Here is a 15,318-nt window from a genome sequence, read left to right on the forward strand (position 1 = left end):
ATAAATAAATAAATACACAATATCAATCATCCAATTCATTGATAAATAAAAAAATATCAAAATCTCACAAACCCATTGAAAATTTCAACTGTCGCTATTGTTACTCGTCTCCTATGCCGTTGTTGTTGTTTGTCGTCATCGTTATTGTTGCTAGTCAACAGCCATCTTCTCTCAAATCTAAATCTACGTTCACCGCCATTGGGTAGGGGAGAGAGATGGTGAGGAGGGAAAAATTGATATTTACTCTCCAACTGTAATAAACAATTTGAAACTAATAAATATTTAGCAAGAGACAAGACAAATAGGGAGGATCGCTAAAGTAGATTTTCAGGAAATGACTCTCCATATTTTGGCTTGATGAACAATTTTTGCTTGCATTGGAGATGACCTTAATACCAATGCCTCATTAAAATTGTGTTAAACAATTTTTTTATTCTTAGATTTATCCTTAATGCAAATATTAGCCCTCATATTTAAAAATAGCATTGACTTTTACTATCATTTAAAAATAAAGTAAAATAATTAGTTTCCTGCCATTGACTTCTATACAAAAGCTCATATTTTTTTTTATGTGTTTTTTTAATATTTTTATATTTTTAAAAAATGACATTTTCTTGTTTTTGTTATATATTATATTATTTTTTTATTTTTATATAATTTAAGAAATAAGTTAAAAGGACATATATATAAGAGTTATAATCAAATTGAGCTAAGTAGTGCTCATCTCGATGAACTTGTTTCGAGACTCAATCTTAGCTCACCAAATAGCCGAGCTCTTGCTCAACAAGTTTTAGAGAGACATCAATGAGTGGCAGCAAAGAAAAACGAGGTGTGTGGTGACGAGCCTCGATAGAGATGAAAGAAAATAGTAGGCAACGCTTTAAAGAGGAGGAGGTGCGTAGCAACAGCAAGTGATTGAATAGAAGGGAGGTGTGCATCCGTAGAGACTGAATAGAAGGGAGGTGTGCATCAGTAGAGGAGAGAGGGGATGTGCTGCGACGACGGCAGGAGATAGCAACGGCCGATGTCAAAAAATTACCCAAACTATTCGTGAGGGGTTTTAATTTTTTTTGGAACATTACCAAAATGTGTGTGCGTGTGTCGCCGAAGACAAAGGAATCAGCAGAGAAGAAATTGCGGAAGATGCTTTGATGTTGACATCGACCCTAAAATATCACTGTAAATATATAAAAGAAATTAAAGATTTGAAGGGTGGGTGGGTGAGGTGGCTTCTTTGACTCACCCAAAAGGCCTGTAGGGTACTGTGTAATGTAAATAGATAACGGGTTGGTTTGACATTCATAAAAATAATAATTTTTTTATACAACGATTCAAATCTTAATCAATCACAAAATATTAAGAATGTTCTTAACTTAATTATAAATTTTTGCCTCAGTAAGAAACTGTACATTAATTGTGTATGTGGTAAGTTTTGGGTATTGGTTTTTCTCTGCTCGTTTAAACGAGAGATCGAACAAATTATAAATTTATAGACTTTTAAATTTAAAGTTGATTGTGTGGGAAGAACTCCTTAATTAAAAAAAATAATATAAATATGTGAGGTATGATTTCTCAAAATTAAATTATTTTTACAAAAAAAAAATTCGGTTAACTTTTTTGAATACAAAAATCTAATTTAAACATCAAAAGATTTGCATGAGAAATACTCTAAGCTCTGAGTATCTTTTTTTTTTCTAACACCTTTATAGCTAAAAAATAATTCTCTACCATCTAAATTATATTATTGAATCAAAATAACAACACAACAATATTGAATCATTATTAGCGTTCATATTCAAGATTCCACAACTCACATATATATGAATACATCAAACATTCTTATTACTCTCTCTCTCTCTCTCTCTCTCTCTCTCCAATATATGTATTGTTTTTCAATGAAATAATCTCCTATCTTATTATTTTATGTCTAGAGGTCAATTCTCGTTAACGTCATCATTATTTTTCAAAAAATAAATAACTCTGCGGACTGTGGCCGCTGCCGAAGATGGTGGTCAGCGGCGACGACTGGCGGTCGGCGATCTTGATGTTCGTGATATCGGTGATGAGGCCGGGCTGCATGATCTCCAGGCGGTCCACCTCGATCTCGCCAACTATCATCCTCACGGCCCTCGAAATCCTCGGCCTGAGACCACACGCCTCTTGCACGCACAGTAATCCAACCTTCAGCAGCCGCACGGCCTCCGTTTCCGGGAACTTTCCGGCCAGCATAGGGTCGACCAGTTCCACGAGCTTGTTCCTGTTGTACAGGTCCCACGCCTGCATTATTTTTCGACGTATTAAATAGTAATTAGTAATATATTATTTGTTAAATTTTGTCAATATTATTGGTGCTGTTTTCTAGTTGATCATTTTGATATATATATATTACCCTTTCAACAAGATAGTGTTCCCCAAGATGAAGGTTGAAGTCAACCGCCGATCGGCCGCTGACAATCTCTAGAAGCAGCACGCCGAAGCTGTAGATGTCTGACTTTCGGGTTAAACGTCCTGTTACAGCATATTCCGGAGCAAGATAGCCTCTTCATTCATGTCAACAAACAGAAAAAACCAGAAAAGAGGAAAAATCAAATATTAACCACTTGCGTTGAAAAAGAAAGTTTAAGCACCAGATGGTAGCTTAGTGAGTCTCATAGTATTATATTGATGAATTTGAATGTTTAGTATCCTGAGTCAAGTGAGCCTTAATTAGTAGTTCTATAAATATAGAAACTACGTATTACTTACAGTGTGCCGGCAACTCGAGTGCTAATGTGAGTGATGCTGTCGTCAGGAAATAGCTTGGAGAGGCCGAAGTCTGAGATCTTGGGAGCAAAGTTGCGATCAAGAAGGATGTTGCTTGCTTTGATGTCTCTATGCACTATGTGAGGCTTTACTTGCTCATGGATGTAGGCTAGTCCTTGGGCAATCCCCAGGCAAATTCTATATCTTGTTTTCCATCCAATTTTCATCCTCTTTTCCTTCCCACCTGGACAAGAAACTCCAGGTTGATTTAGACAAGGACGCTGATATTTTTATAAAAAATTTTTAACTGTTAATTCTACTTACAAACCCACCAAAAGAAAAAAAGAAAGCAACTAGCTAGAATGATGACATGTTGTTGGTATTAGTTTGATAAAGATTACAATGATTTTTTTTTTTTTTTTCTGTCCAACGCATAAATATAAACCAGGCGCCATATTATTTTTTGTGCAGAGATCTTATATAAAAGGGTTTTCTAATATATGCCTTAAGGCAATAAATAAGATGTAATAAAAGTATGTATATTTAATTATTATACATTGTTTTCAAATTTTAACGTCTTTTGGTTGGTGAAATGTCTGAAAATCTAATACAGCGTGTTTAATATTTATCATGAATAGTGTATATATGAATCTAAGAAACTCTACATAATTCTGTTTACTTAGCATATTAGTTATAAAGAGAATTAATAGAAAAGGAAAGTGAGCTCTAATTGACCAGAACTCTGTGCAAATCTCTTCTTGGAAACGTATACTTATTTCAAAGCGTGGAAGAGTCATCCAACTTCACCACCACATCAAAAATTCTACTTGAATAAAAATAAACAAAGAAATTATAAATATATATATATGTGTGTGTATACCTAGCAAGGTTTGAGCAAGGTTGTTCTTCTCGAGATATTCGTAAACAATGATCCTATGAGCGCCGTCGACACAGCCGCCATGCAGCTTCACAAGGTTGTCATGGCTGACATTTGACATTGAAGCTATCTCAGCCATGAATTCCCTGTCTCCTTGCTTCGATTCCACTGAAAGCATTTTCACAGCAATCACTCTTCCGTCTTCAAGCTTCCCCTAATTCACATACACCCGCGTACATCTTAGAACAGCTTCAGATAAATATATATAGCTTAAGACATAGATAATCCCGTAACGAAACACACTTATATATATTTTACTTGATAAGATTGTAAAACTTTCATTCTGGTTTGGGTTCGTATGGCACCTATCTTTTTAGTTGCTTTTCCTAATTTGTTGTACTTCAAAAAGTATATGAAAACGATTTTGGTGATGTGACCCAAATGCCCGATTGGGTCCATAAATAAGGATAACATTATAATTTTATTATTATTGGACAACCATTTAATAACATACATTTCACACATACCTTATAGACAGTGCCAAATCCTCCTCTGCCAATCTTACTGGAAGAGCGGAAATTGTTGGTGGAAGCCTTGAGTTCATTGTATGTGAATGCTTGAAAAGTTTGAAGACCTGCCGCGCTTACTGCTTGATTAATTAATTAAACATGGATCATTCATCAACTGGTTAATTAGCCAAATCTAATAACAATAATGTAGAAAATAAAAAGAAATTATAACCAGTTCATCCATGCGTACAAAAACTGCCAATTAACATTGCTTACTTGGGTGTTGCCAAAGAAAATATATATTTTAACTTCGAAGTAAGTATCGGTAATGGCATATCCCAACAACATATACAGTAACAAGCAAAATGAGATTTGGATGATGAGGGTAGTATTAGAATACTGTGAATCTTAATGTGATGCATGATGAATTAATTGATAATAGTTACAGAAAAAAGCTAGCTAGCTTAATTAATTAATTACCTCGTTTGCACTTGCTCCTGTGAATCTTGGAAGAAGATGAAGGACAGAAGCATGGAAAGCAGAGCTTCATCTCTTTATCAAGTGTGAATTCACATAAAAACATTAACACACTTATGGAGAAGAGTGGAGTACTTGAGATGGTGAGGACAGTGGATTTGGCAAGCTGCGTGTTGGGTATTTATATAGGAATTAATGAAGAAGCAAAACATCACGTTTTATTTTATTTATATTTTTAGGTGTTTTTATCAACTGCGAAAAGTCATTAAATAAAGTCAATGCAACAGCTGGGGAACATCAGATGACTAATGCATCTGTACAAATATATTCCATGGTAAGCGTGGATGCATGTTATGTAGACAGCCATATGCGCGCGCACACACACACACAAATATGTATATATGGAGCTCTTTGACTTTATTCTCATTTTATTCATAATATGTTTCAAACATTTTTACTACCACTCCATTTTTTGTGAACGAAAATGAGCTCCTTAATTAATAAAATATATAAGCTTGTTTGTGACCAACATGAATGAATTTGTACATAAGCAAGCAATAGATAGAAAAGACAATTGCCAACAATTAATAAATGAGTTTATTTAATAATTATGAGTCCATGGCAAACAAACATAAATAAAAACAGTAAAACTAACCATTGTTGTAAGGGTAATAGTTAAGATGATGAACAAAATACTTTTATTGATTAACATTATACAACAATGGTTAATATTACCTAGGGCCGGACCTTCCATGAGGCCCATGAGGCAACCGCCTCAGGGCCCATGAAAAATTAACTATTTATTAACTATTTAGGGGCCCAAACCTCTCTCTTGTAAGGGCCCACTGCCCAGGCCCAGCTGCCCACCCCCTCCCCCTCTGCAAAGCTTCACCCTGACCTTCTCCCTCTCTTACTTTCGCTGCCTCTCTTGCTGCGTCTGACACTCCTGGCTTCGCGTTTGCCCTCGTCGTCGGTGGCTTGCCCTCGCTCTCCCATTTCGCTGCTCCGTCGAACCGTCGCTCGTTGCCTCTCTCTCCTCTCGCTACTTCGTCGCCCTTTGCTCTCTCGCTTCTCGTTGCTCGGTCGCCTTCGTTGGCTCGGCTCGCCCTCGTGGTCGGTGGTGGTGGCTCTCTCTCCATTGCGCTGTCTCTCTCTCGCCCTCCATCACTCACCTTTGCTGACTAGATCTGTATCTGTTTTAAGCCTTCAAATTTTAGATCTGTTTCAAATTTACTTCAGCTTTCAAGTTCAAGCCTTCAAATTTCAGCGATTAATTGCTGCGATTTGGGGCCCATTTTTACATTTTGCCTCGGGACTCCAAAATCTCAGGTCCAATACTGATATTACCCAGATAAAATAATATAAACGACAAATGACTTCTAATTGAATTAAAAAAAGAAAGAAAGGAAAACAATACTTATATTGTGTGTTGAATCAGCACGTATAAAAATAATAAACAAATTTATTCATAAATATATATTATTTTAAAAGGATGTGGGTTCGTAAAGACGGTAAACATTAAATTAAGCGAAGAAGAGAAGGAGTCAAGTCGTGTTAGCTTGATCACGGAGGTGGCGGCGGCGGAGGCGGCTTGATGTCAAATTAAGGATTAATATATAAGAATTAAAGTGATTGAATGCAACAGTGATCAACCCCTAACCTGTTGACTCCACAAACACAAAAACCAAACGTATATATATATATATATATATATGATGGGGATTGGTCAAGGTCAGCGAGAAGAGAGAGCGACCAATACAGAATCCTCCAGCCTATATTTGGAAGGAGGAGGGGTTTCTTATGTGAGCGTGGCATCAGCAAACCTGCTCCAATCAATTAAGATAAAAAAGTATTTTTTATTGTGTTTATTAAATATTTTTTAAAAAAAATTATATGACTTTTAATTATCTTGAATTTTTAAGATAAATTAATTCCTTTCCTTTTAGATAATTTATCTTGAACTTCATAAATAAATTATATTGATAAAATTTTATCATACTCATTTTAATAAACACTATCTAAGTCGGATAACTACAACAAGAATTAATTTTTTGTCACGATATTTCTTATTTTTAAACCATGCAATTTGGGGGACTTTAACCACAAATATGCCGTTACTAACACCATGATTAATTAATGTGAAAAATCCAAAATGTTTGCTATTAATTAACATTTTTAACTTTATTTTTTAGAAAAATGATATTGTGTTTGTCACGCTTGTGTTCATTGTTGAAGACTATTTCAACTTAATTGTAAAAATGTTTCTACCAAGGATTTTTATCTTTTATTAGTAGTGGATTAATATGTTTATAGGTTCAAAGGTTTGAAATTTTATCATCTTGAAACTTGATGTTTTTGTTAAGCCTTATATGTTATTTGAGTTTAAGAGATAAAAAAAAGATTAATGAAGTTATCATGAAAGTTTAATGTGTTATCATTAAGATTTTTAAATATTATAATAAATATAAGATCTTAAGAGATACGATTTGTTGTTAAAAGTCAATTAAATTTCGACTATCTTTCAAAATTTCAAACTTAGCCTTTTTTTAACTCCTAAATGAATTTGACTTGGTAAGTTATGCACAGAAGGTATTGACAAGCACTTGAAAGGATAGCAATATGTTTATTTCATAGCTTGAGTGCAACAATTATCTATTTTTTATGGTCTTATATATAAGAAGCCAATGCTAACAACTAAGCTTAAAAAATATAATTTATCACTTGCTGTTTCTTATATCATTCTTTATCTCCTTCCCAATCATTATGGGGATAGTAGGAAAAAAAAAACTCACATTTTATTATTGAAGCATAAAGCAAAACATATGGTCCAAAAGTTCCCTTGATATATGGTCCAAGATTCCTTTGGTCACCTGAAAATGAGGTTGCTTTTGGTGCTTCTACGATCTCATAGATTGACCCAACTTTACATACAAATACAATTGCAAAACTGAGAGGCCCAACCCAAAGGTCAATCAGTTGTAAGCCCAGGGCCCATGCAGCCCAACCATTTCTCAAATGGTATCTAATTGGACTGACCCAATGCTCACCAGGTATCGGCCCAATAGTTTCCCCATTAATTTATCATGTGCTATATTTGATTTGTGAATGTTATACTTTGATTATTGGGTAAATTATATGAAACCCTCCTACATTTAGGGTCATGTATAACTTATCTTCTGTGCTTTCAATTACATCAAAAAATCCCCTTGCACTTTCAAAATATTACAATCAGCCATAATTATTGTTATTTTACATAATTTTGTACAATAATTTACATATAGCATACATAATTCTACATATATAATTTTAATATATCAAAAAAATATAAAATTTTACATTAATCAACCAATAGATTACATAAAATTATGTAAAATAACAACAAATTATGATTGCTTGCAATATTTTGAAAATGCAATGGGGTTTTCTGATGCAATCGAAAGCATAGGGATAAGTTGCACATGACCCTAAGTGCAGGGGGTTTCATATAATTTACCCTTGATTATTTATTTTTTAATGATTTAAGTAGTTGTATTTTTGAAATGTATTTTTTTGTATCTATAAAAAAAAAGAAAAATATGTTTTTTTTTTCATCCACTTTGTTACCTGTGAAGCACGGAAACGGCGAAAACGTCCTGGAATCGTCTTTGGGCCGTTTCTGTAAATTGCGAAACGTTTCGGGGTCGTTTCGCAATTTACAGAAAATTGTGGAAAACATGTTTCCTGCTGGAAACGCGTTTTCGTCGACTGCAGTGAAGCAATCGCCTGCAACAGGGAAGACGAGGGTCGTCATTCATCAGATCTGCAACTTATCACTTGATGCTAGGCGGCGGCGAGAGAGGTGAGGCGGAGGTCGACAGCGAGAGATGAGACGTGGCGGGCGACGGCGATGGCGAGAGGCGAGATAGGTCGAAGGTTGATAGTGATAAGCGAGATAGGATGATGTGATGAAGCAATCGATGTGTCGACGTTAGACGGTTGGCGGAGAGCGACGAGATAGGTCAACAATTGGCAGGGAGCTGGCGAGATGGGTTGGTGGTTGGTGGCAAGGTGGCGAGATGGGTCGGCGGTGAGGCAGGCCGACGGCGAGAGCAGTGGACTTGGGTTGGCGGCGGCGACAGCTGCTCCAAATCTTTAGCTTCAACAAATGGTTGTCGGCCGACGGCTACAACTTGCAAAATTGATTAGAGTTTGTAAATTGTAACTTATAATAATATTTATATTATATAAATTATAAATTATTTTCACATACACCCTTATTTATTTTATTCTAATACTTATATTTTTAATTATTTTTTATATATACTCCTATATTTTTTAAATTTACAGTTTATCCCGCGTTTCCATTTTCTACTTTTTTAAAGAAATACCGTTTTTCCGTTTTCATTTTCTATCGAAAACGTTTCCCATTTCTGTTTCCGTGCAACCTAGTTTGTTATCAATTCTCCTCATCCTCCTCCTCAAATCTTTTTTTTTTGTTGTTAACAAGTTTAATCCCCAAAGTTTAATGACTCTACTTGCAAATTGCTCTTACACTCTCAAAATGTCAGACTCTTATATAAGAATTATTGACATCTTGATAGATAAAAAATCACAAAATATAAAAAATAAATACAAACAAAGAGAAGTTACCAAATAACATATTAAAAATTTTATTTTATTTTAAAACAATATAATTTTGTCTCCTAAATCGAAAGAAACAGATACCTGAAATAGCACTGATTGTTAATGATTTTTGTGTATGGTTGGCCACTAAAATGTTTATGAAGCACTTTTAAACAACTGGGTTAAATCTTTCTATCAAATGAAGCGATTAAGATCACATGAAAGCACTTTATACCTTAATAAAGGAAGGACTTTTGTTTCCATAGATGCATAATTAGTAGACAAAAAGGATCACCTCAATAAGTGCGTGGCTCATAATTAGATCCATTATTAGAAAAAAACAAAGAGTTGGGTTTGGAAAGTTGTGTTGATTAGACTCTTTCCCACCACTCACCAGCAATTCTAGCCCACAAGATTGAGAGAGGATGAGATCAGAGGGTCTAAATCTAATTGTTTAATTATATAATAATCTTAGAGAGAATCAAACACCACCCCATTTGGAATTAAAGATATATAAAAAGCCAAAGTAAATTCCATTGCCAGAGTTGTGGGGTATTTGTATTTCAATTCATCTCTAAACAACATTATTACAGAACATCATAGATTCTCATTTAAATTAAGAAAAAGGAAACCACTTTGGATTATGGGTGATAAACTATTCCTTTGTTTAATGAGAATTAGGAAAAATATATATTTTTTAAATATATATAACTATAGCTAGGACGATAGCATAATTTAGGATAAATTTAAAAAACTCAGAGTTAACGTGAGATTTGATGATACAAGAATGCTATATTGTTCACTAGCGGGCAACACAATATTTGCCCACTAATGAGGGGGCGTGGACCCCATGCACGTGGGGACTGCGCCCCATACACGTGACAAACAAATGTTATGTTGTCCGTCAGTGGACAACATAATATCACTGTTTGATGATATTACGATTACTCTTAGTAGGAAATTTTTTGAATGTTCTAAATGTTCATAGCAAATTAGAAGACAATCCATTTAAATTTTTAATCACTTTTTAATAGCTAAAAGAAAAGAAAGAAAACTAGTTGAGAGAGAATAAGGCATTTAACTGCCAAAATCAAAATAAACTTAAAATCATGATCTAATTGACAGTTAAAGTGACTTAAATGGTTTTCACGCGTCAACCAAACACAATAATTAATCTTTTTACCACCTAAAAGATAAGGATGTGGATGGATTCCGACTAACCCATTTACAAGTTTGTTTTATGCTAGTTTTGATATATTTTTCTAAATCATATTTGCATTTATATTTATATTTATTTTTATTTTAAATAGGATTAGTTGAGACTTTTTTTCATCCCTAGGCTAGATAAGAAGAGAATTATTTATATAAATGAAACCTTTCTAATTGAAAATATTTATAAAGTTAGAAAGTACCCCTTTATCATACAAGGTTCCAATAACCCCAAATAAAATTAAAACCTCAACTGTGCTTAATTTTGTGGTCAAAAGATTATCAATCCTCTAGAATTTTTGTATTGCAATTGGATTTCAGATTAGCAGGAGGTTCACTGACATTAAGGGCAAGGGCAAGGAACAAATTTGAGTCAGGCGATATGGTGGAGAAATTTTTAACCCTCTGATCTACCATATTCATTTAGTATCCACTATTAATCATCTATAGATAATGATCTACCATATTAATTTAGTATCCATTATTAATCATCTATAGATAATGAAGCCCAAGTAGGCTTGAGTCAAGAAATACAACAGAGAAAAAGACAGAGACCACCCATATTAATATCCATTCAAAAGTTCACAAAGAACCAAAGAGCTTCCATATTTGTAATCAAAAAGATGATTCATATAAGTGAAATTCAAGCAAAGGACCCGAACCCATAAGAAAACAAAGAAGAATGAAATGCTTTTCCTCTTACATGCATCAATCCAATGATGACGAAAAAAAGAAAAGAAAAACAAATTAAAAAAAGAGACAAAAACTAAATGTAGAAAAGAGCTTCTGCTGAAATTTTAGGGTTCTTTGTGAAATACTAATCAAGAGGGAGTGTCTTGGTAATAGCAATTGGATTGTCAGTTGTGACTATGAAGCCAAGAGTTCAAATTATAAAATCAATCTCCTTGTAGAAAAGCAAAGATAAGACTGTATAGCTCGATTTTTGTAAAATGAATAACTTTGTGTATGGGAGACGCACCATGAAGGTACCAACTACTCAAAGCATAATTGTTGTAAAGATTTAAACAAACAACACATGTTTAATTCACAATTATGTGATTTGTGCATTTCTCATGAGTCAGAATATAGTTGTTTGTTCATGTCATAATCAATAACTTTGGTGAAGGAAACGGGCAATAACTATGTTTCCCACTCCAAAGTTGGTATTTGAAACCAAAGGATACAAACAAAGGTGAATGTTGTTCATAGTTTAATCACTCAATGGCCTGGGGGTCTCTGTCAAGTGAAGTGGGCACCACAATGCTTGTCCTCTGGTAGGCAAAATATCCCATAAAGATCATTTACACCTTTTTACAGTTGGTCATTTTCACTCAATTCTCTGGCCTCTCCCCACACTTCTCTTTCAAAAGCAAAAGCTGTTGCTGTAACACTTTTTCTTCTTCCTTATTTTCAGTTTCTCCGATTCCTGCAAATATGTTAAGAAGAAATGCACACTGGTTAAACAAAGAGAGAAACATAACCCATCAAGCAGGATAACAAGGAAAAATAAAATGAAAGTGAAATATAAGAGGAAGTCTGTCTGAATTACAAAGTTGAGCTGCTTCTTTTTACCTCTTTCTCCTTTTTTTTTTCCCCCCAATATCATGGGAGTTGTCTAGTTGGACCTGGGCATGGCTTGCTTAAACGCAACAGTGGGAGCTATTCTGCAGCCCCTCCTCTGGTGTTCCAGCACAAGCTCTCCAGCAAACCAGTCAAGTTTCTCCAAATTGCTTTGCTCTGCAATCCTCTTCCCTCCAAACAGCACAGATTCAACATTCTTCTGTTTCAGCATCTCATCTGCTACTCCCAGTAGCATCTTAACGTTTCCAGGACTGGGGTCGGTGGCCACGTTGGGCCCGAAACGCGCCAAACCTGACCCGTTAGCCTGCTATGCAAAATGAAAGCTCAACACACATATCATAAGCTGCGTACATAAATGACACTGGTCAATGTCAACATTGGGCACAAAACATGGCAAACTCGACCCATTAGCATGCCATGGCCCATGGGAAACATGATGAACTGCGTACAAAAACGACGACGCTCCCTGACACAGGGTAGGACAAGCATGACAATCGACATGGTCTACTGCCAACACAAGCAATGTGCCATAACCAGGATTGATAATGAAACAAGTAGCTAATAATGGAAAGCGAGCCTAAATAACGCTGTTCCTACACCTGGGACACACGATATCACACTCATGGCTCTTCGAAAAACAGCACCTGTCTCCCACCTTTACTCAAGACCTTTTGTGTTATCGTTCTTATGGGTTTCTAATGTAACCCCTAATTCTCCAACCTTCACTATTCCACTTCATACTTGACCATAGCACGTCGCTTTCATTTCAGAACACCACCATGATTAGCATATACAAAAATAACAACACCAACTTCCAGCTAATCAGATTAAGTGCTAAATCAAAGTTAATCTCTAGGCTCTTATTATTATAATAAATGCCTCCTCGACAGATAGGTATACTGTGCATTCATAAAAAAAATTCTTGCCCTTAGCATCTATCATCCTTGTCAAGACACAAATCTGAAATCGCACAACCTTTAAACATAATTAATACAAATATGCCATCTTGGCTCACAGCCACAACATGAAATTGCGTATTTAGGGTACTATTGTAACACCACGTCTTCAACCAAAACATGCATATACATAAGACACATATCAATCAATCTTTCTTAGATAACTTCTCCCATGATGTAACTTGTCAACAAAAACAAATAACTATGTTGATTGATTAGCAAACAGTTGACTAAACTTTTTTCTAAACAATTTTTTTTTTTTTTTTTGAGTTTTTGAAAGAGCAAACTTTTTTTCCTCCAAAACTACTTCCAGAGGAAGATTCAACTAACCCTCAATTTAGAATTAAGATTTTTAATGAAAAACAATAACATTACTTGTATATAATTTTACATATACAAGTAAAAAATACTTGTTTTCATTCTCCCAAACATCCTAATTCCCAGCATAAAAGCACTTGTAAAATGGTCTAAATAATCGAAACAAAATGCCTTTTTAAATCAAATTGAGATTGAAATAGCAGAAACCAGAAATTAAAAAATCAGATTATCAGACGCATTCGGCGCATTTTAGCAAATAAGCGTACCTGGATACGGACATAGTTACTGCTACGGCTTTCGCCGAAGGACATAGCGACGGCGTGGTCCACCAAGTCGGCGGAGCCGTCGCCGGAAATGCGAGCCATGGGCCGAGCCCAGTCCTTCGTCTTCCACCGCTTGACTTGCTCGTAGCCATAACTTCCTTCCAAGATTTGAACGGTCCCCAGTGAAAGTACCAAAATGTCCTCAACCCCCCGCACGAACGGAAACTCCTGCTTGTTGTGCAGCACGTGCGTGATGGCCGCCGCCGTCGGGTTGTTCACGGCCAGCCCGCCGTCCACCGCCACGCACCGGGTCCGGCCGTCCACCGATCGAACCACGACCGGCCCTAACCTCGGCGGCTCCGCCATCGTGGCTCCGCACACCTCCCAGAGCCGGAAATCGAAGCCGTCCGTTTCGAGCGCGTCGGCTCTCGAGAAGACGAACGACGCGGAATTGGAGAGATCGTAGCACGGTATCAGAACCGGCTTCAACGTGTCTTTCAACGTCAAGCTCCTTCCGTTATCTATGAACATCTCCTTGACCGCCTTCTCCAAACCCGCGGCCTCGCTGCGACGGAATATCCGCCGGAAAATTCGCCCACCGCCGCAGTAGAAGTCCTTTCCTTGTGTCGACAAGAGCTTCCACGTGTCATCAGCTTGGAAAATCGGACGGCGGTGATCTTTCGTACCGAAGAGCATCGCCGCGAACATCCCTCCGGTTCCGGCGCCGGCGGCGACGTCAAAGTAATCCGCGATTCTGGCGTCTGGATTTCCCGATTTGGTCTTCAAAGCATTTTCGAGGTACGCTAGGGCTTTTCCCGATAGAATGCTCCGCATTCCTCCACCGTCGATGCTGAGTACGCAGATTTTGCCCCTCTGGTTCTTCACTGCCTGGACGCCGTTATCAGTGGCCGCTTGTTCCACCGCCGGCGTGATTTGCTTGGGTATCCACACCTTCTGATCGTCGTAGCCAAACAAGAACTTGGATTCGAGGATTGAGAATATCTCATAGCTCAGCTTGTCGGTGTCGATACTCGGCTGTTGCGTTTCCAATTGATTACAAGCCATGTTTCCCTGTAAAACTCAGAGCACCAATCGAACTTATCAGTTTTAAATCTCAAATGCTTCACATTAATTTCTCAAGTGCACGTCAATTTCTTATCCTAATTTGATTTCCACTTGCTTAAACTGGATAAACATCTAGCCGTACCTCGAAACTCCAGCCAATGGAAGTGGAGCAAAAAATTCAAAGGGAGTGAACTCATTTCATGGCGATGTTCAACGATCCCATAACCTAAGAATCACGCCATTTGCGGGCACATCGCTCTCAATCCCAACCCAGAAGCTCCAGCTCGAACTTCACAGCAATCATTACTCGCTCGAACGAGAAGAGAGTTCGGAGAGAAGTGCTCAACATATGCGTGTCTAGTCAGACGACTAACAAAGAAAACCAAGCACAGACACGAGTGCGAGGAAGAGGAAGCAAGCAAGAGAGAGCAGCGGCAATGGCGAAGTCTTCGGTTGGCTTTATATACGCTAACCACGGTTAAGTAGATTTAACCGTGGTTACCGACGGCCCAGATTGATTGTGGCGGGGAGAGACTCTCTCACTCTTGTCAGTCATACATACATACATACATACATACATACGGCAGGGCTGGCTGTTTATTCCTAAATAAATAAATAACTTGATTAATTCTCTCTTTCAAGAATTTTAAAACTGAATTTGATGATAAAGTAAAAAGAAGATGAAGATAAATTTAGGAGACATGCAAATGCAAATTTGT

The 15,318-nt window shown here is 36.6% G+C and overlaps 2 protein-coding genes across 3 annotated transcripts; both read right to left on the reverse strand.

Moving 5' to 3' along the window:
* Window positions 1–1,785: 1,785 nt before the first annotated feature.
* On the reverse strand, window positions 1,786–4,745 carry LOC127806724 (putative serine/threonine-protein kinase). Of its 2 annotated transcripts, none has more exons than XM_052344191.1 (6): window positions 4,609–4,745; window positions 4,147–4,253; window positions 3,623–3,833; window positions 2,746–2,986; window positions 2,390–2,540; window positions 1,786–2,277 (listed from the first exon to the last, which is right to left on the reverse strand). In XM_052344191.1, exons 1-6 carry the CDS (start codon window positions 4,709–4,711, stop codon window positions 1,957–1,959), a joined length of 1,134 nt encoding a protein of 377 aa, XP_052200151.1. In that variant the 5' UTR covers window positions 4,712–4,745; the 3' UTR covers window positions 1,786–1,956. The 2 variants fall into 2 exon arrangements, with proteins under 2 accessions (XP_052200151.1, XP_052200150.1); XM_052344190.1 differs by having other exon boundaries at window positions 4,147–4,265.
* Window positions 4,746–11,453: 6,708 nt separating this feature from the next.
* On the reverse strand, window positions 11,454–15,039 carry LOC127806876 (patatin-like protein 7). The gene is made up of 4 exons (XM_052344436.1): window positions 14,742–15,039; window positions 13,538–14,605; window positions 11,989–12,301; window positions 11,454–11,842 (listed from the first exon to the last, which is right to left on the reverse strand). Exons 2-3 carry the CDS (start codon window positions 14,597–14,599, stop codon window positions 12,032–12,034), a joined length of 1,332 nt encoding a protein of 443 aa, XP_052200396.1. The 5' UTR covers window positions 14,600–14,605; window positions 14,742–15,039; the 3' UTR covers window positions 11,454–11,842; window positions 11,989–12,031.
* Window positions 15,040–15,318: the final 279 nt, after the last annotated feature.

Source organism: Diospyros lotus, chromosome 7 (genome assembly GCF_014633365.1).
Source record: "Diospyros lotus cultivar Yz01 chromosome 7, ASM1463336v1, whole genome shotgun sequence".
Lineage (NCBI taxonomy): Eukaryota > Viridiplantae > Streptophyta > Magnoliopsida > Ericales > Ebenaceae > Diospyros > Diospyros lotus.

Excerpts from the sequence above, each read along its gene's own strand:
- LOC127806724 (XM_052344190.1), bottom strand. The coding sequence starts at position 4,711 with ATGTTTTTATGTGAATTCACACTTGATAAAGAGATGAAGCTCTGCTTT. Across the intron at positions 2,541-2,745 it reads ACTCGAGTTGCCGGCACACT|AGGCTATCTTGCTCCGGAAT; the intron begins GTAAGTAATACG and ends ACATGAATGAAG. Across the intron at positions 2,278-2,389 it reads AACACTATCTTGTTGAAAGG|GCGTGGGACCTGTACAACAG; the intron begins GTAATATATATA and ends AAAATAATGCAG.
- LOC127806876 (XM_052344436.1), bottom strand. The coding sequence starts at position 14,599 with ATGGCTTGTAATCAATTGGAAACGCAACAGCCGAGTATCGACACCGAC. Across the intron at positions 12,302-13,537 it reads GTAACTATGTCCGTATCCAG|GCTAACGGGTCAGGTTTGGC; the intron begins GTACGCTTATTT and ends TTTGCATAGCAG.